This window comes from Terrapene carolina, unplaced genomic scaffold, assembly GCF_002925995.2.
Source record: "Terrapene carolina triunguis isolate 2854851 unplaced genomic scaffold, T_m_triunguis-2.0 Scaffold67, whole genome shotgun sequence".
In the NCBI taxonomy this organism is placed as follows: domain Eukaryota; kingdom Metazoa; phylum Chordata; order Testudines; family Emydidae; genus Terrapene; species Terrapene triunguis.
In genome coordinates, this window is record NW_020664418.1 from 25,939,136 (window position 1) to 25,964,738 (window position 25,603).

General features: G+C 42.7%; 1 protein-coding gene across 2 annotated transcripts in view; it reads left to right on the forward strand.

Moving 5' to 3' along the window:
• Positions 1–25,603, forward strand: part of ALDH1A2 (aldehyde dehydrogenase 1 family member A2) — a 73,112-nt gene that overhangs the window by 14,594 nt on the left and 32,915 nt on the right. For both annotated transcript variants that reach the window (XM_029910770.1, XM_024204926.2), the window contains exons 2-4: positions 20,395–20,499; positions 20,720–20,860; positions 22,617–22,746. In XM_029910770.1, coding sequence (XP_029766630.1) covers positions 20,786–20,860; positions 22,617–22,746 — 205 coding nt within the window. In that variant the 5' untranslated portion in view covers positions 20,395–20,499; positions 20,720–20,785. The remainder of the gene's footprint in view (positions 1–20,394; positions 20,500–20,719; positions 20,861–22,616; positions 22,747–25,603) is intronic.

Consider the following 25,603-nt stretch of genomic DNA (forward strand, 5'->3'; position numbering starts at 1 on the left):
TCATCGGATGCATAGAATGGAACATATAGTGAGGAGATATATATACATACAGAGAACATGAAAAGTTGGTTGGGCAACTCCCACCTTTTCATGTTCTCTGTGTGTATATATATCTCCTCACTATATGTTCCATTCTATGCATCCTATGAAGTGGGCTGTAGCCCACGAAAGCTTATGCTCAAATAAATTTGTTAGTCTCTAAGGTGCCACAAGTACTCCTGTTCTTTTTGCGGATACAGACTAACACGGCTGCTACTCAAAGACCTCAGAGACAGTCATAACACCGGAGACAAATTAACAGGCTGAGAGCCCTGGACAAGACAATGCACATTTGGAATTGGGCTGCTTCCTCAAATGCTCAGAAGGTTGAAGTTAGTGTATTATATACAGAGGTGAAAGTAAGCCGGTACGCCCCGGTACGGCGTACCGGCAAGAGCCAGTGTGCTGTACCAGGGCAGCCCGGCTTCCCCAGGCAGCAATTTAAAGGGCTTTAAATTGCCGCCAGAGCCCTGCTGCCGGAGCCCTGGGGTAGTGGCAGCGGGGCTCCGGGGGTTATTTAAAGGGCCGGGGCTCCCGCTGCCTCTACTGCCCTGGACCCTTTAAATAGCTGCCGGAGCCTCACCGCCGCTACCCCAGGGCTCCGGGGGCTATTTAAAGGGCCGAGGTGGTAGAAGCAGGGGAGTTCTGGACCCTTTATATAGCCCCCGGAGCCCCGCTGCCGGAGCCCTGGGGTAGCAGCGGCAGCCGGGGGCTCCGGCAGCGGTTTAAAGGGCCTGGGGCAGTAGCGGCGGCCGAGCCCTGGGCCATTTAAACTGCTGCCGGAGCCCCCGGCTGCCGTTGCTACCCCGGCGGGGGAGGGGAAGGGCACTTACCGGTACAGGGTGGGCCGAGGCTGGCTCTGAACCCCCCATCCCTGCCCCTTCTGCCCGAGGCCCGCCCCTTCCGGGGGCCAGAGCCGGCCCCAACCCAGCCCCGTACCAGTAAGTCCCTATTTCTACTTTCACCCCTGATTATATATTGTGCGTGCGCACACACACACACACATGCAATCTTACATTTGCTTTCTGCTCTTTACTGCTTCTTTATGTAGCACAAAAATGGACTCAGTGTTTGGGGGTTTTGCTGCTACTGTTCATTAGCGATATTAGGTTCAGATTTTGATGGGAGATCTGAATAATAAGGTCACATGAGGCTGTACCCTGAAATGCTACCCACCCTTTTATTTTTCTATGAGTATCAGAATTCTTTCTGGTGGCAGGGTGTGGAGAAGAAGACCTGCATCTAAGGTCATTCCCACTTGTGACATCACTATTCAGGTCCTCCAAAGATTTTAATAAGGTCCTCCTTTTTATTTTTTAAAGGGGGGGTGAGGAGGCCTATCCTATCTCCTAGAGCTGGAAGGGACCTTGAAAGATCATCAAGTCCAGCCCCCTGCCTTCACTAGCAGGACCAAGTACTGATTTTGCCCCAGATCCTTAAGTGGCCCCCTCAAGGATTGAACTCACAACCCTGGGTTTAGCAGGCCAATGCTCAAACCACTGAGCTATCCCTCCCCCCTGATATTTAATATGAAAAGTACCGCAACCCCACAGACAGAGACATCCAGCAACTGGAACAGCTCAGCGTCACCCACCCTCATCTACCCAGGTGGGCCAGGCTGCATAGAGCTTTTGGGGCCAGATCCTCAGCTGGTGTAAATCAACATAGCTCCATCTAGTCCCTGATATTTTTTTTAGACCAGTCTATGATAGTTTCTGTATCTGTCACAGCTTTTTTTAATCGACTCATTTTGAAAGAAAGCTGTTTTTATGGCAGCCTGACTTTCCCTCCGGTTACACATGGAGCAAGAACAACTTGCTTTTCTTTTTTGGGTTCGTCTCTCTAAATACGAGTGTGGGCGCGCACACACACACGCAGAGTACTTGATAAAGGCTTCTGACCAGGAAATCAGTTACCTGTTTTCACAAAGTGGCTCTCTGTGACTGAGAGCCTTTGTAGTCAGCTCTTCCATCTGTTTGCCTAAATGGTCTGTAGGGAGACTAAAAGCAGTGAACCTGGAATAACAACATTTGACTTCAACTAGGCCCTCTGAGAGTTCAGTTATTACTTAATGGATTGAATTGGCGACATATCCTATACCAGATAACAGCCAAGGGTTGTATTAAATTAACCTTCGCAAATGGGTATTTATTGGTGTGCTCTTTCGAGAAGGTTAGTTATTGGGCTACATGTGCTAGCTGTAATTAATATGGCTCTTCATGCTTCTACATGCTGATAGGTATTTGCACTGTCTGGGTGAAAAATTTCTCAGATTAAAGCCTTGATGGTGGTTCTAGCCATTTAGTGATCAAGTGTCACTGTGTTCACTACATTGAGCATAAATCCTGTCTTGTAAACAGCAGGGAGACTAATGAGCTCTGCCCACATTCTGGTATCATTACAAGGGGTTCCAGCAGAGTAAAGGGGGAGTCGTTTGGAAAGAGGAAGAGAAACAGTGATTTGAAAGCAAATGGAAAAATTCTCAGGCTTAGATAAATGAACATGTGTGTGTAGGGAAGGCGTTGTACTTACAAGACTTATAACCCACTCTGGTCATTTAGGGAAATCTCTGGGTTGTGGGGTTTTAGTTTTGTCTTAGTCCATATTGTAAAAGCTGTTTGTTTGGTAAAAGGTGAGGCTTATGTTTTTAATTTACACACCTAAAATTATTGGTCTGCTTCTATTTAGAGGTAAATAAAAGAGCTCATTTTTCATGCAGGCCATAATGAATAGCTCACAATTATAAAAAGACTAGTGTTAAACACCATTTAATATTGGCATTATTTTGTTATACCCCTAAGTGTTTTATTTGCTCAGCACTGTAATCAACTCCTGCAAGAACTCTTCACATCCAATTTTCGTCTTAGCACCACAGTGTACCTTGGGGTGTAAATCTGTCAGATATCCAAACACAGTGGGATACTTTTGACAGCTTAATCCCAGCCTTCCCCAATCAGCCTTATGGATAATAGAAAGTAAGTCAAATGGACTGTTCCAATTTTCTATTTGTGGACTCAATGGCTAATTGACTGAAACAACTGAAGGAGAAATCAAAATTGAACTCTGAGGCAAGAGACTCTAACTAAAGTTTTATTTCCTTCGAGAGAGACCATGTTTAAAATAAACAAATCAAAATTCCCCGAGCTCCTTTGTTGGAAAGAAAAGCCCCTGTTCATCTGTGCCTCTGAGCAAAGAGATTCCATTGTCATTTTGGACAAGAGGAGAGATGATGTGCTCTATATCTTATTGAAGAGCAATTGATGAAAGAGTTTCCAAATTAGTCTTTTGGGAATTACTTCACACCTGCATCTACCAAACACAACAACTTGTTTTAAAGGCTTTCACCAAGGATGTCATAGGTGGTATTCCTTACAGTGTAAGTGGTACATAATGTGACGTAACTTAATGCTGATGATGCCAAGCTATTCTCTTTCTGAAGCCCATTAATAACGTCCCCTTTTCAGGAAGACTAATATTCCTGCATAGTATTCTAGAGATAAGTGACAATTTAACCAGTATAATAATGAATGGTACCAGACCCAGAACTGAGCCCCAGGAATAAGGGCCTCCAGATCTTTGGGAAAGTTTAGATTTAGATCCAGACTTTGTGGCTTGGGGTCTTCAGTTATAACCAGTATGGGAAGTCAAATAATCACCTGCATGTATCTTATTAGATGTACACCTCTACCCCGATATAACGCTGTCCTCGGGAGCCAAAAAATCTTACCGTGTTATAGGTGAAACCGCATTATATCAAACTTGCTTTGATCCGCTGGAGTGCGCAGCCCCGCCCCTCCCTCCCCCCGGGAGCACTGCTTTACTGCGTTATATCCGAATTCGTGTTATATCGGGTCGCGTTATATCAGGGTAGAGGTCTATTAGTGAATATCATGATTACTAGATATATCAGTGAATGCACTTTGGGTAGAACAGGGTTAGTGTAAACTTTAAAATGTGTAGATGTTCCACAGAAATCCAATCAGGCTGATAAATACTCAGCTTGATTTTATATATCCCTGAAGTGCTGACAATTAGAACAGTTAATCCAAGGTTATATTCCTAAACGCTTTTCGGACTGTCTGGTTTTTCACTTTTAGGTAATTTTTGCGCTGCAGGACCTACAATAAAAGGAAGTTTCATTGGTATCATTTAGCAAATACATTCAAAATGCTCTAACAGAAATATTTGCAAACATTAAGTAGGTTAGTGGGATACTAGTGGGGGCAAATTTTCCAGAAGCTATGACTGTTCACTTGGGTCTAATATAGACTTAGCACTTTGCAGGTCAGTGGCTCTGCTATTTGTCTCTGACCTAACAGATCTGGAGTTCTTCACATCAAAACCAAGTCTTGCTGAGCTGAGATCAAACGTGCTAAGGTAAGGATCCTGCCAGTGATTTATCATGCCAGGGAGAGTGATCAGGCCATATGGGGCCACTGCAAATGAAGTTGACATTCCAGCAATTTCTCATATGTGGTTATAAAGTGATTTTCTCATATGGGACTTTCAAGTCAAACTGAACTCTTCCATGACATTTTTCTGAGGGCAGAGTTGTCTGTAATGTTCAAGAGTAGCAGGAGTAAATACTTATGTAGAGTAGCTAAAATGTGGCCTAATTTGTAAGCAACACCCTGCACTTTGGTAATGAACATGTGAAATAGCAAATAGTTAATTACAAACAATTTTGAAGACTAATGTTGCTGTCTTCATTTAAATATTAAAATCATTCTCCCATGCAAAAAAGAACACATAATTCTGTTCTGTATTATTATTTAGCTATCAAATCAGTGCTGAGATGCACAATAACAAGCACAGCACACAAGCACCTATGCATGATTTAGGAAAAACATGCTGTTCAATTTTAGATTCATTTTTTAAAAAATCCCTTATCTGAATAGTCCTTATGCCCACTGCCTAAAATGGCAGTCCTTGTGTAAGGATACTGGTGAGAGGAAGGGTTTCCAGAATCGGTTTCTTAATTGCCACAACTTCATTAAAATGCAGTGACAGCTCAATAATTGATTTTCAAAACAAATACCTCCTCCCTCCCACCAAAGCCCGACAATCAATTTTTAGAAATCTCTCATTGTTTAATTTTTAGGTCTCAGTAAATGCAATCAACCAGATGGACCGTGTGACCTAAACATAATTTTTTCCCCTCACATGTAACCAAATTTGCAGTTACTTGTTCACGAATGGCTTTTCTTTTCTCTAAATGGCAGATCCAGTGCATAATAAATGTTTCAGGAATCCTAGTTTCCAACAAAACCCTTTCTGATGCAGGGCAGATTAAGACAGTGGAGAGTTTCACCAGAAATTAAAGAGAGAGCCCCACTACTGAAAGCGTGACTGAAAGTTTTGTTAGGATTACATGAAATATTAGCTGGACTAGGGCAAGTGTAATTGTCCCTGTATCGTGCTACTATCAGCAGATAAATTCTTCATTAAATGAAAAGGTGCAAATTACTTTGAGAAAAGCAATTACTTCCAGTGCTGCATGTAAAATTGTGTTTATAGGTTGTAATAATACAGCCAAAATGAATAAGATGTTTCTGATCTGTTACAAGGACAGTGTAACAAACAATGCACGTTGATATATTTTCCCCCCGTAGAGTAATTTTCTGGAGGAACCATAAGCAAAATTAATCCCTTTAGTATGACTGAATTAAAATAACGGCTGCTTCATCAGCATGTGCCACAGTGAGAAACTCGAATAGAAAAGGGTATAATCGCTGTTTGGCAGACTAGGTTTTATGCAGGAAATACTTGTGAAGGAAACAAGTTAAGTAAGCTTGCTACTACTGCACGTTGTTAAGACATACCTAATCTCCTCAACTAATTACCCAAACCTCCTAATTCAAAATCATATAAACAAAAACATTTAGATAAGCTGGATGTTTTTTCAAATAGGTGTCCCCTATGGCTTAGAAAATAAACACGACAGGTCTCCCCTTGTCTGATGTGTTGCCATTTGCAAAAGAGCAGACTCAACTCTCAGAAAGACAGAAGACTAATTAAGCCAGGGAGATAGGCAGATCAAACATTTGGTGCAAGGATTTTGTTTCATAGGGAGAAGAAAAATCATGTTAAATTCCACTTGCACAACCGATTGACAGGAGGTTGTCAAACCCCATCAGTGTCTCCCGCTACTACTCAGGAGTTGAATTTCCCACAGAACTTCTCCTCAAGCCACAGCCGCTTCCGACTGTACCATTTTAACTCAATTGACATTGCAATGGAGTGACTCCTGATTTACACTGGTATGGGTAAGAGCAGGATCTGGCCTGAAACCTTGTTCTCAAGATATTGATGTACTTTACTATTTTAAAAACTTATATCCTGATCCAGACCCCAGTGCAGTGAATGGAAAGACCGTCATTGACTTCAGTGGATTTTGGATCAAGCCCTTGTTGTTTGAGGATTATATCCAGAAAAGCTATAGGCCCCAATCTGAGCTATCCAGACACACTGCACTTGGGATAGGCCTCAAAGGGGTGGTAAAGGTGACTCTACTCCATTTCAATCCATCCCAATCCATGGAACTGCTGGGGGCAATTCAGCTCTCAGCATAAGTTAGTGGTGCCATTGTGGCCATTGCGGCACCAAAGATCGTGAGTCTGGCCACACGCTTCCTGCCCTTATTGTGCCCCCTACACCAGAGGGATCCCCAGCTGGTCACCTAGACCAACTTAAAGACTTATTTGTGTCACCATTATGGTGCAAAGCACCTTATTGGGGCTGGGGATTTGGTTCAGAGATGGAATGACTTGATCATGAATTTACTAGCCTGCAGAGCTTGGTGCAAGACTCATCTTGTCTGACTCTGGAAGGCTTTCCCTGGGCCCAGTCCTTGTCCTTGCTCATGGTCTCATTGGGAGAAATCTTGACCCTACTGAAGTCAAGGAGAGTTTTGCCTTCATTGACGTCAGTGGGGCCAGAACTTCACCCACTGACTTTATCTGGGACTTATTGGCTGAATAAAGGCTGCAATATGAGGCTTTTTTTGATGGTTGGATCACTATATAGAGAGAAGCTGTTTGTCCCATCAGTTGTGTATAGTTTAATGTCCCACTTGCATGTAATTAAAATAAAATCTCTGAGACTTGAACCAGATTAAGATGGAATCACTCTTACATGGTGGGGGCGGGGGAACTGTCTTTGTCAGTAGGAAACTAAATTCTTCTCTTCAAAATATGACCTAAAGAATAATGTTAAAACCAAAATAATGGGCCAAATCCTTTCCCAGTCTAACGAAGCTAATGGAGGGTACAGTGGGATTAAATTGTCCCAGTATATTTCATAAAGATTTTATCTGTTGTACACAACACTTTAGATTATTCAGAAGAGAAATTAAAAAAATTAGTTTACTTTTTACCTCAAGTGTTTTGCATTTCAGCCAGTAGTGACAATGAAAGGGGGCTGGTCGGTGTCACTTTCACTGTGTCAGTTTCTCGGCAATTCCCCTTTCTGAGTCTTATACTTTAGCCCCTAGCTGTAAATGTTTTAAATTTCCCAATCAATACATTTTGGATTTTAGATATTTTGTATCTTGTGTTTTTTAATAAAAGCTAAATTTGAGTTAATGAATGAAAACCCCATTCTATGGCAGTGTTTCCTTAAAGGCTATGACAACTTGTTCCTGGCTCTATATCCAAATTAGAGCTGGGAAAAATCCCACCTGGTAAAAAAAGAACACTCTTCTTCCTTTAGAAATCTCTTCTTATTTGGGAGGTCAGGCAGAGCTGAATAAAAGTCAACAGACAGGCAGCCAAAGAAGGAAAATCAACATGTGTGTGGGGCTCACAGTCTCTCTGGCTGGTTTCAGTCTCCAATAAAGCAATGGAACCTCCCAATACAAACATCTCCTACTGGCTGCTTGCGTAGCTACCTTTTCATCACCTACGGGCCTGCTCCTGCTCCCTTTGAAGTCAGTTGGAGTTTTTCTATTTATTTCAGTGCAAATGGGATTGGTCCCCTCATGATGGAACAGCAGTTCATTGGCAGTCCTGACTTGCTTGCCAGAGTTTAAATCTTGTTCACAGTTCATTGTCACTCTAATTAAAATGATTACAAACAGTCCCCATTTGAAAGACACCTTATTATGAAAGCAAATGCTGGACAACTTCAGTGGGAGCCACACTTTCCCCTCAGCATAGCTTTAGTGAACAACAGAATAGCCACTGGCAATTTATACCATTAATCTGTAAATCCTGCCTCTAGCTGTGATTCTCATATCCATCTATTGATACAGTTTGAAAGTGGTCCCATCACTGACACAGCCCAAACATTGGACCACGTCATGCTACTGGCTTTATAAACAGAACTCCACATTGCTTAAAAGTGCATAGCCCACATAATTTGTTTAGTGGCCACTGCAAAGCACTGTGTACTCTGTTCATTCACTGCACTACCCCTTATTTTATTTATATTTAGTTTGGTGACCAATCACCAAGTTCTCCACCAACATGCCAAGATTGCATTTTGCCGTCATGACGCGAGTTTATAAAATATGGATTTTCCCAGATTCTGTAGCCACCTGTCGATTCCCAGGCAATCACAGAAATGCCCTGTAACACACACTGTCTAGAATGCTGGAGGCTTGTTGTGTCAAGGCAGCCATAAAAGTGAAGGAAAACAAAGCCTGAGAAAATAAACAAGCTGCACCTCTGATTGGCAATCCCGTCTAGTTCATTCCCTTCCCAATGACTAACTGTTAGGACTCCTGAAATGTGTCCAAAGGAGAGGAAATTAAGTTGCTGAGATGGGAAAGGATATGAAATTTCCTGACCAGACTGAGGTACAGGTGCCCAGTATCTGTGATGTTATGAAACATTTACCAAGGGAATGATTCTGGATTTTTTGCATGCCTCTGAAATTGTCCCTCCCCCACGTCCCCCAAAAAGTCCTATTATGTATTTCTTAATTCCTCCAGCTATGAGAAGATGCTGGGGGCCAAACAGCTGTGATTCCTTCATAAAGTACTTTGGCATCTGATGCCCCCTCCCCCTCTCTTGTAGCCTTGGCGTTGAAGGCTCTCCAAGGAAAAAAGCCACATATGAAAAAGGGATCACTTTGATAGAACGAAACTATAACCAGCTACTAAATCAATTGAGTTAGGAAATTCCCATTCATTCCTGCATTCATCCAGAACCATATCTCCTGTGGGAAGCCATTATTATTTGGATGTTAAAATCCTCTTCCTGTACCAAAAAAACATTTTTGGATCAGCAAAAGTACAAAAACATTGTTTATTAAATCCATGGGAAAATAATTCTATCTCAAAGGAGCTGAAAGCTAGGCCACTGTCTGTCCACTGGCGGAGGTTCTTACTTGTGCACCTGGGGATCTTATAGAAAAAGTCTGATGACATCATCACTAAGCAATATCGAATTAGGAATGTAAATCATCATTTCACTAGCACATCATCTGAGAACGTTTTAAAAAAAGGAAATGAAAAGTTACATTGTTGCCACCTGTGTTGATTGCTCTGCTGAATTAAAACAACTCCAATGCTATTGTTCCTGCATATTTTTAGAGAAGACAGTAAACATGAGAGGCAATGAACATGCAGGAATCCCTGGTGGATTTAAAAATCAGTTCCGCTTCCCAAAGCCAGAGTTCGCCCCAGGGTAAACATCAGAAGGAATTTGTAATTCAACAAAAACAAATTTCTTTCCATTAAGAGCAGCACAGAAGATATTAGCTCTGTGGCATATTTGTGGGTATGTGGGTGTGGAGGGTGTCACTTAATAGGAGTTTGTAAACATAACTTTGCTAACCGATCATGTTCTAGAAATGAATTACAGCTATGTTTTGAGGTGAACATTGTTACTAATAATTACCAAGCCTCAACTGGGACTGACTACTAATTAACTGGGCTATTATAATGGTTTCTTCATGAAGCTTAGACTGCTTTGCATTAGGCTAAAACAGCTACTATTACCCTGATCTTTCAGAAATGATGAACATCCACAAATCCTACTGATGGCAGTGCCCAGTAGCTTTAAAACTCAGGCCATATATACCATAATGCATGATCCAAAATAAAAAACAGGACTGAGATGATATGTCTGCAGTATCTCTGGGTGACACTGAGAAGTCCATTGCTTGTTTTCTATAGTATTCAGGATGATACCGCAGGTTTCATTTTTCTAGGTATCCCATCATGTTTGGAACATGTGTCCTAATCAATGGGCCAATGCTTTCTTTGGTTACAATGCCCAGTGAAGTCAATGGGATTTGTACATGATTAACCAAGGGCAGACTTTGGCCCTACTAATGAAGTGATTCCCCAGGCAAAAAATGGAGCAACCATTAGGCATTCAAAGTTCTGGATTAGAAACTATCAGTGCGTGCGGGTGTGTTTGTGCATGAGAGAGAGAGAGTGAGAATATTAACCATGAAACCCTGGCCTGGCAAGAGAAATATGGGAACCCACGCTCTCCCATTTCATTCTACTAAGATGTTACAGATGTTTTCTGGGGGGAACCTGAGCTTGGGGCTCCAGTAAAATCCCCCCATTTTTACTTCCCCTCTCTTCATCTCTGATGACAGCAGGAATGTCTCTACTCTTTTGGGAAAGTGTCATGGGCCCGTCACAAGAGCTGGGCAAGAGGGCCCTCTTGTTGATGCCCCGTGTGAATAGATGGCACTTTGAACAGTGAAGAACAACCTCCCCCACCTGTTACATTATGGTGTCAGCACTGATGCTTTGCTAGTGAGCAAAAGGCTGGCATGATTTCCTCATTTAGACAATTTGTAGCATTGTAGGCCAATCAAAATCAGCTTTGGTCACCTAAGAGGGGTGTCATATTTGTTGTCTAGATGAGTTTATGATTGGTCAGTTCATTGTACTGGATAGATTCATGGGCTATTTTACAAGGAACACAAATAAAACAGGAGAGTTTCTGTTCTCTCTTACTGGTCTGAAATGGCTGAAGTACTCACTTAAATGAGGGTAGGTGGCAAACTTAATGCTCACTGCATTGCTTCCAAAACCTCTCCACTGTTTTCCCCCTCGTTTGGCACAGTTTCATTGACAGCACCCAGTGGGCTAGATTACTTAACTACTCACAGTGCCACATAGCTAATATATGACATACTGTATGCTTATTCTTTTCCCTATTGCAAACCACAGAAGTGAACACTAGGATTCAAACAAAAACAAATTACTTCAGCAACTCCTGGAAAACTCAAGTGGTTAATCAGTTACCTTTTATTTAAATATATATGCTTAATGCTGAATTAAGTTGTAAAAACCAAGGGCTGATTTATGGCCTCACTCAGCCTTAATTAACATTGATTCCAGGGGAATAGTAAATGTGAATAGCCTTCACAATTGAGGTTGAACAATGAGCTCGCTGGGTGTTGTCCAATTTGTAGCATGATTTACATGGAAGCAAGCCCTTCTTTTCCTAGGGTTATCCCTTTTTTCATCTGGTGTTTAGGATGGGTTATATATAATCCATAGATAGGAACATTTGCTGTCAAATATTTTCCCTGATTTAGAGCGAGGCACTACAATGGTCACTATAAATAAGGAAGAAAAAAAAACCCAATTTGAGGCTTTGCAGGGATTCCTTGTTCTTGCAATGTGTCATCACTTGTCCATTCCATGGCATTTTTACGAAGTGGCCATAATGAAAGTCAGATTAAATGTACAGGATATATACATTTAATCAACAGCCATTGGAGTCAGTAGTGCTGGAAGAGTTATAAAAGCTCCAGTGAATGCAAATTTATTGCAAAAGAATCTGAGTCTTGGTGGTATGAATGTCTGCTGAATGGTACTACCTGACACAGAACACCTAAAACTTTCAAAAGTGAGTTATTTAAGTGTAACGTTTTGCTTGTAAAGCCGCCAGCTGCTGGATTTCAAGACTTGAAACTGTTCCAAAACATTGGACGAGGTACTTTATATGTGCACTAGAGTAAATACTCTGATTTTACTGCCAATTTAAATGTGCTCAGTTTACAGTAATGAGCTTGTATAGGCATTACCTTGTTTATAGAAAGTGGAACAGGAAGAAACTAACATTAACCATTAACAGTAGCAATTTCTTTTGCCTTCTACCTCAACGTTATGCCAAATAGATCTTTCCCATGTCCTATCTAAAAATCTTTGCTGGTGCTGCTTTTTAAACACTATGGTGATAATTGGGGTATTGAATAAAAATATTACATCATATAGGTCCAGTTAGTTTTGTGACTTCCGTGTTGCTACATCCAGTCCCTACTTTGAAATGCATTTTAACAATATGTACAATGCATGTCCTATATACTGGTGAACTTGATGATAGCAGTTGGTCCCAGCAGAACATATTGTGGCATTTTTTAAGCTCTTTACAAAACCAGAGCAATTTCATCCGGGAAGAAAACCAAACTGATGTTTCCGCCCCCTGTTCTCCTTCTCAACTCCTCCATCTCAACTTCTTTTATTCAGTCCAAATGTTTTATTCTTTCAAGACAGAGAAAAATTAAGAAAGAAGCTTCATGTCTCTGTGACTCTGCAACCTTGGACAAACATCCTTGCCACCTCCCTGGCCATCTGCTTCTGGAGAGCCTTCCCCCCCCCCCCCCCCCCCCCCCACGAGCCTAATGTAAAGTCTATTAAAGTCAGTGGAAAAGCTGCCAGCAAAATCCTTGTTCTACACAGCTCTTTGTTTGTAATATCAACTCTGGTTTAAAATATACGCTAAGAAGTGACAATAACATGCCAGATGAATCCAGCACATGGTGTTACTACAGATGATGAGTTTTTATTATTTCTGTTGGGTTAGCATGGGTTAGCTCCAGTTGGGAGCAAAGTCCCATTTTTTAGGTGTTGTACAAACCAATAGGACAACACAGTCCTTCGTCTAAAGAGCTTACAGTCAATACCCATGTCAGACCAAGGGTGGATGCAACATCCAAACAAAATGATATCTGGCAAATGCCATGTTAGGCCCAAGCTTATTTATACTGTGAAGGTGAAGCTGGAGGGGATGAATTTTTTTAGAAGTAGGGGAGCAGAAGGAAGAAAGGAAAGGTGAGGCGGCACTGCAGTGGGATAGAGAGGAGCAGGGCAAAGAGAGTGAGGCTGAAGGCAAAGGTAATGTGAAGGAAAGCAGTGGGAGGAGGTTGCAGCTAGCAGCGAATTAGCAGTGAGGAAAGGATGTCCAGAGTCCAGGGGTTCTGAAAGTGCCTTGCCCCTCTGCCCTGCTGCTGACACTGCCTACAGAGCTCCTATTGGGGGTGGGGTCTCCTTTGCTCATAGGGCTGGCCTTCCACTAGCCCACATGTCTGGGAAAAGGAAAAGGGGCAGGGTGGGTCTTGGTTAGGGGACGTGTCCCCAGATGGGCTCAATGGTGGGTGCAGGGAAGGGACCAGTTGGGGCTCAATCCCTCTCTGCTATGGGCCACTGTGAATACAGAACACACATACATAATCTCTACAATATTTTCACATCCAGTCATTCAGAATCAGTTACCTTCCAGTGGCCCAGTCCATAAAAACCCAGAAAGCTGAGATCCAGCAAATCCATGTACGTAAAGATCCATCTTGCTCTTGCAATTGTCCATTGGTGTGCACAATTAACGTGTCTCTCTCTCTCTCTCTCTCTTGCTCTCTCTCCAGGTCCAAGTCTCACCCTCGACTTTAAAAAAAAATCAGACCCACTACATTGTCCTTCACATTTCTCTCTGGGTTTATAGGCCTTTATTTATTTCTGTATGACAATGCCTCCTCTGTAGGTTCCTGAGTGAGTTTTCTAAAATAGCAATAATTTATAATTCTCCTGTTTATTTTTCTAAGATTATCCTTTTGTCTTTCCTTTCTCTTTAAGAATTTCCTTGTATCTGGTTTTGCCTCATCTCTTCACTCCCTCACTTCCCAGCAGACAGACTGCAGCCTCATATGATCTTTCTCACTAGTCAATGATTCAATGTTACAAAGACCTCTAAGGCTGGTGCTTTTTTCAAGGTCCAAGTAAGTTATAACATTGTCTAGTTAACCCTTGTTAACCCTAAGAGGCAGGCAAGTGTTACTAGCCTTGCATTACAGACAGGGAAATTGAGACAGAAGGCAAAGTGACATGCTCAAGGCCACAGTGGAAGACATTGTGAAAGCCATTATTGGAATGGAGGAGTTCCTGGCTCCAAGCCATGTGTGCAGACTTTTAGATCCTGGTCTCTCTAGTAGAAGCCTGCTCAGCAATAGTTCTACTTTTATATGTTCTTTGCACAGTGAAAAATAGAATTATGGATCAATTTGTTATCACATGAGTTTCACCAAAATTCAACCCCCCCATGGAATTGTGTGATACATAACATCATCAAACACGCAGTCAACTGAGGAGCATTGTGCCAGCCAGAGTGACCACAATGGATGGTGTACACTAGGAATCGTGTATGGAAGTGCCCAGATCTGGCTCAACCCTGCAAATCCACAAATCTCTGGGGTGTCCTTGCAGGCAGTGCCAGGCAGGGTCAGGGTGCACAAAACTTTGCACATTGTTGAAGAGTTTGAGAGCTGGGGTGTTTTCCTGGTAACATGGCCAAAAAGCATGCAACACCTCTTTGGAATATAATGAACCATTGAAGGAAGTTCAGATCTCTGCAAGATTATGACATTTTGCAAAAATTCAAACCACTTTATCCTCAGAATTTGATGATGACAGTGCATATGGAATGCCTGTAGATGCTCCATGTCTGCCTGTAAGTGGGTCCAGGTTTCTGACCCATATAGCAATACAGATAGTACACAGGTTTGAGAGATCCTGAACTTTGTCTCAGGGCAAAGATATTTTTGCAGCCATAAGTTAGACATGGACTTCATGCAGGAGACAGCGAGACCTAATTGTTGAAGAAAGTCCAGTTTGGTGTGAAAGTTTGACTCTGCTGGCAGTCTAGGTAGATAAATTAGTCAACACTCAACCCCACCTGCACCAAGGGTTCTGTTGGCCCAGATCTGAGGTTCTGGACCTTGGCCTTCTGCCATGAGATGCCTCCACAGTGCAGGCAATGTCTTGGAGACTGGGGGTTGAAATTCTCTGGCTTCTTCACAAGTACGTCACCATCGCTGACATAGTCTTGGTGAGTGAACACTTCTTGATTCCAACATGTGGAGCGGCAAGTGCTAATATCCACTTGATAGTTTGACAGACTAGTGCCATGCATCCCTACCATGCAGCTGAGGTTGGGTAGAAACTGTGAAAGCTGGGAACAAATGCGCACTCTTACACTGGTACTGATGTGAAGATCACGCACCAGATTTAGCAAAACATCTGGAACACCAATTCTTTTCAGTGTGAGCCAAAATGCTGATCTGCCGTCTGAATCAAAAACCACGTTGATATTGATAAATGCCACATGAAACAGAAATGCAGCTCAGCCAGAAGGTAAAGTCATCATCCATTGTGGACCACCCAACGATGAAATCTGATTGCGTGGACAACAGTGTCTGTTAAGGCGCAGCTGCATCCTGCCAATCCGAATGCGAGTGAAGACCTTTCCAGGGACTTATGATAATGAGATTGGCCCGCAGTTGCTACATTCGGTGTGAGATCCTTTGCCCTTGTACAGGGACACTATGATGCCATCTTTCCATTCTGCTGATGCTCACACTTAAGAACAGCTGATGCAGGGCAATGCTCACTGGTTCCAAGGCATCTTTGAGTAGCCAGGGTGGAATGCCATCAGGTCCAGCAGCATGTCCATTCTGTAACTTTTGGATGACCTTTCATACTTCCTTGGATGATGAAGGATCAGTGTGCATCTCTGGCTCTGCAGCTATGTGGTGTGCCAGGTCACATAGCTCTGGATCGTCATCAGCATGTGTGTGGTTCAGCACATTTTTGTAATGTGTTTTCCATCTGTCCAGGACCTCATCCGTTGATGAGCAGGGAGAGCTGTCTGGTTTTGTGATGGGGATGTTAGAAGGCTGTTTATGGCTGCCAGCCAGTCACATGATGGCTCTGTGCCAAGGCTGCACTGTATCACCAGCGAGTAGCAAAAATCCAGTCAACTCCGCCATATGATATACTGCTAGTTCTTGGAGATTTCAGTGCCGTGACTGGCTGTGATCAAACTCGGTATGAAACTGTGACAGCTTTGGTTAAGGTTCCCCAAATCATGACACCACCACCCAGCTTTTGATGTGTGCTGCAAAGGGCTTGTCTTGTATGGGTTCCTGGTTTAGGCACCTTAACAACCATCGCAGTACCTGGATTTCAAACAATGGATGTGCCATGAAGGAAACTGACCACATCCTCATCAGAAATTGATCCATAGTGAGATCTTATGAGGCCTTTGATGGTGCAGAAGCACCAGCAAATTCAGACCAAGACTAGCTGTCCCTCAGGTCTCACTGCATTTTCCAACTCCTCACAAGCCAGATGTCCACCAACAGTCAATGTCAGTGTCTATCTGAGGATCCTGTTGAAGCCCTGAAATACACACAGGCAGTTGAGGATCACATATGTAAACTTCATATTCTCTAGGACAGGGGTTCTCAAACTGGGGGTCGGGACCCCTCAGGGGATCACAAGGTTATTACATGGGGGATCGCGAGCTGTCAACCTCCACCCCAAACCCCGCTTTGCTTCCAGCATTTATAATAGTGTTAAATATATAAAAAAGTATTTTTAATTTATAAGGGGGTTTGCTATGTGAAAGGAGTCACCAGTACAAAAGTTTGAGAACTACTACTCTAGGACAAAGGGGTGATTGTCTAAAGTGGTATACAGAGGGCTGGCTCTAGGTCTTTTGCTGCCCCAAGCAAAAAAATTTTTGGCTGCCCCCCACCCCAGCCCTGGGCTCTCAACCCCCCCTCCACCAGTGCCTCCTCCACCCGCAGCCCCTGCCGCCCCAGCCCTGGGTTCTCTCTCCCCCCCCACCTGCACCCCCTGCTGCCCCAATGCTGGGCTCCCCCCCCACCTGCACCCCTTGCCGCCCCAGCCCTGGGCTCCACCCCACCAGTACTGACTCCGCCCGCTCCCCCCTCACCTCCAGCCGGTCCGGCGCTGGCAGGGTCGGGGTAAGCCCCAGGGCGCCCCCTACGCACAACGCGCTGCTGCTGCCAGGGCTGGCTCTAGACTTTTGCCACCGGAAGCAAAAAAAAAAAAGATGGCTGGAATGCCGCCCCTGAAAATGTGCCATCCCAAGCACATGCTTGGTTTGCTGGTGCCTAGAGCCAGCCCTGGGTATACATAATGCTATGTCACATGCCATGGCTGGAACGACTGGTTTCAGATAGTCATGCAAGAAACCTGGACTTTCTGAAGAGGACTTTGATATATCAGTGAAAAAGGCAGAGGCATATAAGCAGGGAAATGTTTGAGAACATAAATGGCAGAAAGGCATTTTCCAGGCCATGGCAAAATGTGACCATGAGATCTAAATCAACTCCCTGGCTGATGAAGCAGAGGAACTGGAAGTTGCAAAGTATAACAGTCTGCCTCTTGCCTACAGAGCCATCCCATGATAAATAAGGTGATGGGTTTGTCACCAGGGCCAGCTCCAGGATTTTTGCTGCCCCAAGCGGTGCAAAAAAAAAAAAAAAAAAAAGCCGCGACCGCGACTTGCGGCGGCAATTCGGCGGGAGGTCCTTCGCTCTGAGCGGGAGTGAGGGACCATCCACCGAATTGCTGCCGAATAGCTGGATGTGCCGCCCTCTCTGGAGTGGCCGCCCCAAGCACCTGCTTGGTAAGCTGGTGCCTGGAGCTGGCCCTGTTTGTCACACCAGATTTTTCTCTAAATTTTCCTTTAGCTGTTTGTGCGGCTCCATCATCCAGGCACATCAGTTGTCAGGGAAGTCAGGGCCCTTGGCCATCTCTCTTAACCATGTTCTGTGGGTGGATGTCCAGAGCACAGCTTCAGAGGCATGTTTGATTCACTTCACTTGATTCCCAGGTATAGAAGTCAGAGCACAGACTCCTGCAATGGCAGTAACAGCAATCAATGAGGTGACAAAGTCAACATATGACTTTTGTCTAGACAAGTCTATGATGTTTAGGTTACTTAAATAGGAAGTACCAGTTTTGTCCGAGCAGGGTCAGCAGTTAAGGTTAACTGATCTGTGAGGAAGCGAGAAGGGTATGAAATGTGTGTCATGAACTCATCTCCTGTCATGTAGCTATGAACTCAAAAGTGGGCCAGTTGTTGCCAAATGCATGTATTTTTCCAGTGAAAATGGGCTAGGTTTCATGAAGAATTTCATGGAGGGATGTGGATTTTCTTAGTGAAAATGGGCTGTTTTCAAGTGAAGAAAGGTTCACACTGAAAACTCGTGGAAACTTATGGCTTCCACCCAACGTCAGTGCCCAAGTCACCATTGAATTTTTGTATTTTGAGTGGTGAGAACAGCACTAACAGAGACAGCCACATTCCAGTCTGCCAGCAGCAAACTATCATGATCCACGTATTTTGAACTCTGCAGATTTCTACATAAAAACATATGTTCAGATATTCTCTGAGTAGCATAGATCGTTCCTGGTGTTATGAATGAAAGGTCCAATCCTGAGTGCCTTACTCATGTTTAGCGTGTACAGGGTGCATACAACCCCAAGTAAACTGCGATATGTGTTCACGCCATACCTGGGGTGCAGAAATCCTATCTTCAGCGGTGCAACATACTCCCATCTGCCTGCCTTTCCTGCTCCGTGGGTTAGCACACATGGGAGAGCATGGCTCCATACTCTCCTCATCCCCTTTTGGGGTGGACTGGGCCCCAGAGCCAGAGGAAGGAAGCAATTCTGATTGGCTCTTTATATGGGATGAGAAGCTCCTTGTGCCATTGTGTAATGGCCACCCACATTGTTATCACCCAGCATACCAGAAAAATCAGTTGTCATTAAAAAATCTTAATATAAACCATAAACAGTAGAGTAGTGATGTCTACAATTTAGGGTATGTCTACACTACCTGCCGGATCGGCGGGCAGCGATCGATCCAGCGGGGATCGATTTATCGCGTCTAGGCTAGATGTGATAAATTGACCCCTGAGCCCTCTCCCGTCGACTCCTGTACTCCAGTGCCGAAAGAGGTGCAAGCAGAGTCGACGGGGGAGCGGCAACGGTTGACTCACCGCAGTGAAGACACCGCGGTAAATCGATCTAAGTACGTCGACTTCAGCTACGTTATTCACGTAGCTGAAGTTGCTTAACTTAGATCAATCCCCTTCCCCCCCCCCGCAGTGTAGACCAGGGCTTAAAGATGGCTCTGTACAGCATATGCCTCATTGGTCATGGTATCAAAAGCCGCCTGGCGAAGTGGACGGACGTTCAACACTTTGCAGGATTGGTCCCTGTGTGCAGTGAGAATTGATGCTGAGCCTCCTCAACTCCCATTGACTCAAAGGGTCACTCAGCTTCTTGCAAGATTAAAGGGCCCATAAGGGGCTTTCTGTGCTTTAACCGAAGAAAGGGGTCTACCCTATAAACACAATTTAAACTGCCTTGCAGGAAACGGGCTATGAAGTTTAATCCTGTCATTCCAGTCTAAGGGTGAACTCCTGTGCAAAACTTCCATTGACTTCACTGAGGCCAGAACTTCCCCCTAGAGTGACTTATTGTAAGGGGGCATTTCATATTTTCTAATAAAAATTTGTATTGTTTTCTCCGAAGTCATGCAGTAGAAATTTGGACCCCTACTATGTAGTTACCAACACAAAGTCCCACAGTAACGAACCTTTGCCAAAATAGCAACTGATTGGCAGAATTAGAATCTGCATTTGATTTGTCCATGACAATTAAGATGATATCATCACTAACAGGACTTAACAGTAATTTCCATTGTTCTTTGGAGATATTTAATTCTGTGTTGCGACTTTTCAGTTTGGTCATAATCAACTGACTGTCTCTTGGAGAATTGTGATGTTTGCGATTACTTAATATTGACTGGGTTATTTCAGTGACAAAACATTTACTTGCTGAGATGGGGATTTGAGTGGCTAATCCACCATCTTGCCTTAGTCCTGGTAGTTTCAAGGTTTTGCTCTCATAAATTGTTTTTGAACCGTGGGTGACTCAAATTTCAATTTCAACCATGCCACTTAGGCCCAGATCCTCCCAGGTATTTAAGCTCCTAACTTCCCATTAAATCAGTGGAAGGGAGGAGCCTACATACCTTTTGAGGATCTAGGCCTTAGGGCCCCTTACTTCAGTGACAGCAGGATCAGGCCCTTCATATTAACTTTTGAACATTGTAAAGCAGAAATGAGTTCAGCACTTTGGTGCCAGAGCCTGCAGACCTTTATAGATAATTTTACTGTGACTTCAGTGAGGTTCTCATATGAGTAAAATGCTACTTGCTAAATGACTGGTACCTACAGAGTGATTCAAAGCTTTAAAGTGCCTTTTCTTCTTCTTCCCCTTTTTAGATTTTCATAAATAATGAGTGGCAAAATTCTGAGAGTGGGAACATATTCCCAGTGTATAATCCATCAACAGGAGAGCAGATCTGTGAGATCCAGGAAGCTGACAAGGTAAAGTATCCCTGTGATATGGTTACAAATGTACACTGGACCAAAACCTATACCTCTTACTAGTCCACTCCAGAATCCCCATTGATGATAGACCAATCTTTTATTAACCCCTGCCCCCATAGTATGATTATGGTATATTGTCCATTCGGAAACTTCAGATACCAACTAATACTCTGTCAGTGTTTACCCCAGGGCTTTATTATTCCTTCCTCCTCAACAGGTTGATACAGACAAAGCAGTGAGGGCAGCTCGCCTTGCTTTCTCTCTAGGCTCGGTGTGGAGGAGAATGGATGCATCGGAAAGAGGCCGTCTCTTGGATAAACTAGCGGACTTGGTTGAAAGAGACAGAGCAATTCTAGCTGTAAGTGGTGTAGGGGGAAATCAAAAGTTGTTTTGTGTATGAGCTTTATATTCTGAGAGCAAATAAATTCATAGATGTGTAGATGTGAGTGACATTGGTGTCAGATTGGCAGTATGTCTGAATAGGTTTTCCATTGACTCAAATGGGCTTTGGATTAGGCTCTGAGTGTGTGTGTAACACCGACAGACCCCAGTCATCAGTGGGAGGGATCGAACCTGGGACCTCTGGAGCTTAGTACATGACCCTCTACCGCATGATCTAAAAGCTAACTTTGGCTGTTAACTAAGACTGTAGAGCAGACTAATTTAACTCTCTCTCTTTAAGTGGTCTTGGTGCCACTAGATGGGACAGAACACCACAACCAGGAAGTGTGTGGATTACAAGTGTATTCGTAACTTTGTGTTATGTTCTAAAATTTAAAAAATGGAAAAATGCATAAATCCAATTGTGCGGTAATAATTAATAAAAGGATAGATGAAATGCTATGCAGTAGTGAACCAGTAATGCAGTTTAGAAATTATGCTATTTAGTACATACATTAAGCTTATCAACTGCAGCATTGTTAATGTCATTTTCTGCATGGCAAGTGCTTTGGAACTAAGCTGGTGAACATCTTAATTCCAGCTTTGTCAACACTTAAATCATGTTACCACCAATGTATGCTGTAAAATCGCCATGGGGAAAAGGAAGTGGACAACAAACCAAGCTCACTATGCCTGTTGTTTGATTTGTATGTCTAGAGCCAAATTCTTTGCTGAATTGCATCACAGGCAATGCTGCTGACTTCAGTTTGGGATGTAAATCAGTGCAGAATTAGGCCCCTACTCTTCTGTATACAAATTACATTTGTGGTCTGTATCTAGTCATGTGTTATACCTGCTATCTTATCTCCACTGTGCCCATTCATAACAATTTCTATTAGATAATACTAACAGTTGAAAGTTAGTTAACTACCTTTCCAACATCTAAGGAAATTTTATTGGATTATTTTCACTAAACAATCTTAGGGACTCTTAAGAGGATGCCTAAAAAGATACTGTTGTCAATGGGAAAACTGAATTAAAAATAAAGCCCTTAGCTTGTTAAAATTATGATCTTCCCTAGAGGAGAGCTTGTTTATTTGATGGTAATAAATAAGCTGGCTGTACACTATAGATATCCCAGGCCTCAACAGGGATCTTGGCAGCCATTTATAGAAAATTGTATATTCACATCAATTTTATAAAGAGGAATACGTCAGTTCTGCTCGCTACGAAGTGAGATAGTTAATGTAGGGTTACAAAGAGCCCGTTCTCAGCTGTTATCATGAACATAGCAGATCCTAGTTTGACAGGCATTTTTATCTTGGCTCCTGATTAAAGAAATGTTGTGTTTATGTATTTGAACTAAACAGTGACTATTAAGTGTACACACACACACTTTTAAAATCATAGGGGTTTTAGGGACTTTTAAAATTACTAGGATTTTTCAAGAAAAATTCTGTATGTTTCAGATCAGTTGAAATATTCAACAAAAGTTTCACCATGCAACTCTTGAGAAGTCGTTGTTCCTAGTATTATTGCCACCCCCCCCCCACAAAAAAACCCAAAACACTATCAGTAAAAAGGGATCTTAATAGCTATTGTGAAGTTCCTGATGTTGGGGGAAGCCTGGTTTGATCCTCATTACTACTCGTCTGTCACTAGTGTCATTACGTGAGCGGTTGGAGTATTGCACTCTGCATAGCCTGATGTGCTACTTTGCTCTTGTCCTCCAGACCATGGAATCGCTGAATAGTGGCAAACCCTTTCTGCAGGCTTTCTATGTAGATCTTCAGGGAGTCATCAAAACGCTGAGGTATTATGCAGGTTGGGCAGACAAGATTCATGGAATGACCATTCCTGTGGGTAAGTAGAATTCACAGAAGCAGCAGATTCTACCTGCAATATGATTCTTCTTTGGAATTTTATTTAAATATCTACACAAACACACTTGGGCAAAATGGAGCACCCATGAGATCTATTAGATTATGGAATAACCTCTCATAGAAGGTGGAGGAAGCCCTACAATTGGATTACTTAAAATCAGATTGGAAAAAGCACTAGATAATATGCTGTTGAGTACAATATTAAACTGGCACTGGGATGGACTAGATAACTAGATCACTTACTGTGATTAAAGTCAATGGAAAGCTTCACATGCACATCCAAAGGAATGTTTGGACCCCTATGTATGTGTACCATGAAGTAAACTACAGATAGCTTTTGATAGCTATATTTAAATATAAATATAATTGTCAAGATGGATATTATGCACCCTGATGCATTTGAAAATATAGGCATAATTTGGGCAAATTCTGTGCATAATCCTTCATGTAGCTCTCCCACTGAAGCCACTCCTTACTTTCCACCCCTATTGCCCCTGCTTTTCCAAATTTGTAGCCTTAGTTGTGTTCATTTGTGTGGTTTGAAATGGGCATTAGTAATACCCAGCATGCACCAGGATGTGACTATCCAACTCATTTTACTTGTTATTCAAACTGGATCCAAATTCACAGATACTTTGAGAGCGTTGATAATTTCATTAGAGAGGAACGTCCATAAATACAAGATACTTTTTTTTTTATGGTATCTGCTTCCTTCTGATGTACAGTGGGATCAGTAGTTAATAATGTGTGTGGGAGAAAAGCTGGGGCATAAGTGATGGGGAGAAGTTATTCTGCTCTTCTATTTTAGTAAAGAGGTAAGAAAATGTAGCTGAGTTTTCTTAGCTTTCATTTTTAGCTGACAACCCACTCCCTTTCCATTTTCTATTGAAAGCATACTAATCTATGGTCTACAATGAGATTGCCTACAATGGAATATGGCCCATCCACGACTGCTATTAGCAAATATCTCCAGTGGTTGGAGATGGGACATTAGATGGGGAGGGCTCTGAGTTACTACAGAGAATACTTTCCCAGGTATCTGGCTGGTGGGTCTCACTCACATGCTCAGAGTCTAACTGATCACCATATTTGGAGTAGGGAAGGAATTTTCTCCAAAATCAGATTAGTGGGGACCCTGGGAATTTTCACCTTCTTCTGCAGCATGGGGCATGAGTCACTTGCAGGTTTGAATTAGAGTAAATGGTGGAATCTTTGTAACCTGAAGTCTTTAAATCACAATTTGAGGACATCAGTAACTCAGCCAGAAGCTATGGGTCTGTGACAGGAGTAGGTGGGTTAGATTCTGGGGCTTGCAATGTGTAGGTCAGACTAGATGATCCATGACAGTCCCTTGTGGCCTTAAAGTCTATGAGTCAGTGTATTTTCACTAAAGAAATGGCACTGTAACATTGGGTAAAAGCTCTTCTGTAAGGACTAAAGAAAATATTGCCACCAAATTCTTTGTGTCCTGCTTTCACTTAAAATTGACACAAGCAATAGTGCAGAGCACACCATACATTCATATATTCAGCAAATTTCCTGCTCCCTAATCCCTTCTTCCCTTGTCAGTGAATGCCTCCTCCTCACATATGAGCCCAGCAGGAATACAGAAGTTAAGTCGTTGGGTAAAAGGCATTGCCAACTCGGGAGAACAAATACTCTGTTTATTCCAGTCCTTAAAAATGCAAACAACCAAAGCACTGCAGGAAAGCAGCTGTAAAACTGAGTTTGTTAGTGAAGTGGTCTGAGTTCCTAAGGCCACATTTTCAGCAAACCTCCCTAAATGCAAACCACAATGGCCTGCACAATTACTGGTATCCATATCCTTGTGGAAACGTAGGATTTTCCAGACACAAATGGGTGAAATTGCAATTTCTGAGGGTGCAATTTGGCCCTTTTTAGCTAGCAAGGATTTTCTCTGATTCACCCCTGTGTTACTCTGGTAAACTCATGGCTATCAGTAGAGTTACACCAGTGTAAAGTTAGTTACACCAGCCTAAAGCTGGAGTTACCGAGGGATGACTGTTTACATAGTTACAGTCAACTTGTCAAAGCAAATCAGACATGACAATAAAACCACAAAAAAAAACCAACAATTAAATTTCTTCCCCATCCCCCGTCTGTTAAATGTGATAATGAATTAGACACCCTACAGTCCTCTGATGTTTATTTTTGACAAGGTTTTTCTTCTTTAAAACAACTGCAGACCAGGGAGAGACAGGAAGGAAGGCACTGGATATAGGGGTGGCTAAGAAGGAAGAGTGTTCGTTAGAGTCACATTTGTTCTGGTCTCAGTGTTAGGGCTCCACCCTGCCCTTTGCTCCCTATTGCAAAACCCTGTTGATGTGAAGGACAGCAGAATCAGGCCCTGACTAGAAACTGTTAGATTAATAAAGCTATTACAGACCAAACTGTAGCTGTAGCTACAGTATATGCCATATCACAAGTTATAGGACCAATTCTGCTCTGGTTACATCCAGGCTATCACACAATATGTTTCCAAGGCTGAATCTGTCATCTCTGTCTCCTATTTTTATATGTGCCACTATACGAGCCATATGGTTACATATTAGACCTACCACATTACCATATATGTGAAAACTAAATACCCAGGACATGGTTTTACTCCTGTGAGAGATCTGCTTGAATACCCCTATGGAAGGTGTTCCAATACCAAAGCAGAGATCCCTGAATATAAACGTGATTTTCTAATTGCGAAATTAAAAAAAAAAAATCTTTGGGCCAGATCCTCAGTTGCTGTGAACTGGTGGCTCTATTAACCTCAGTGAGCTAGGCCAATTTACACCAGCTGAGGATATATTTTTTAAAAAATAACA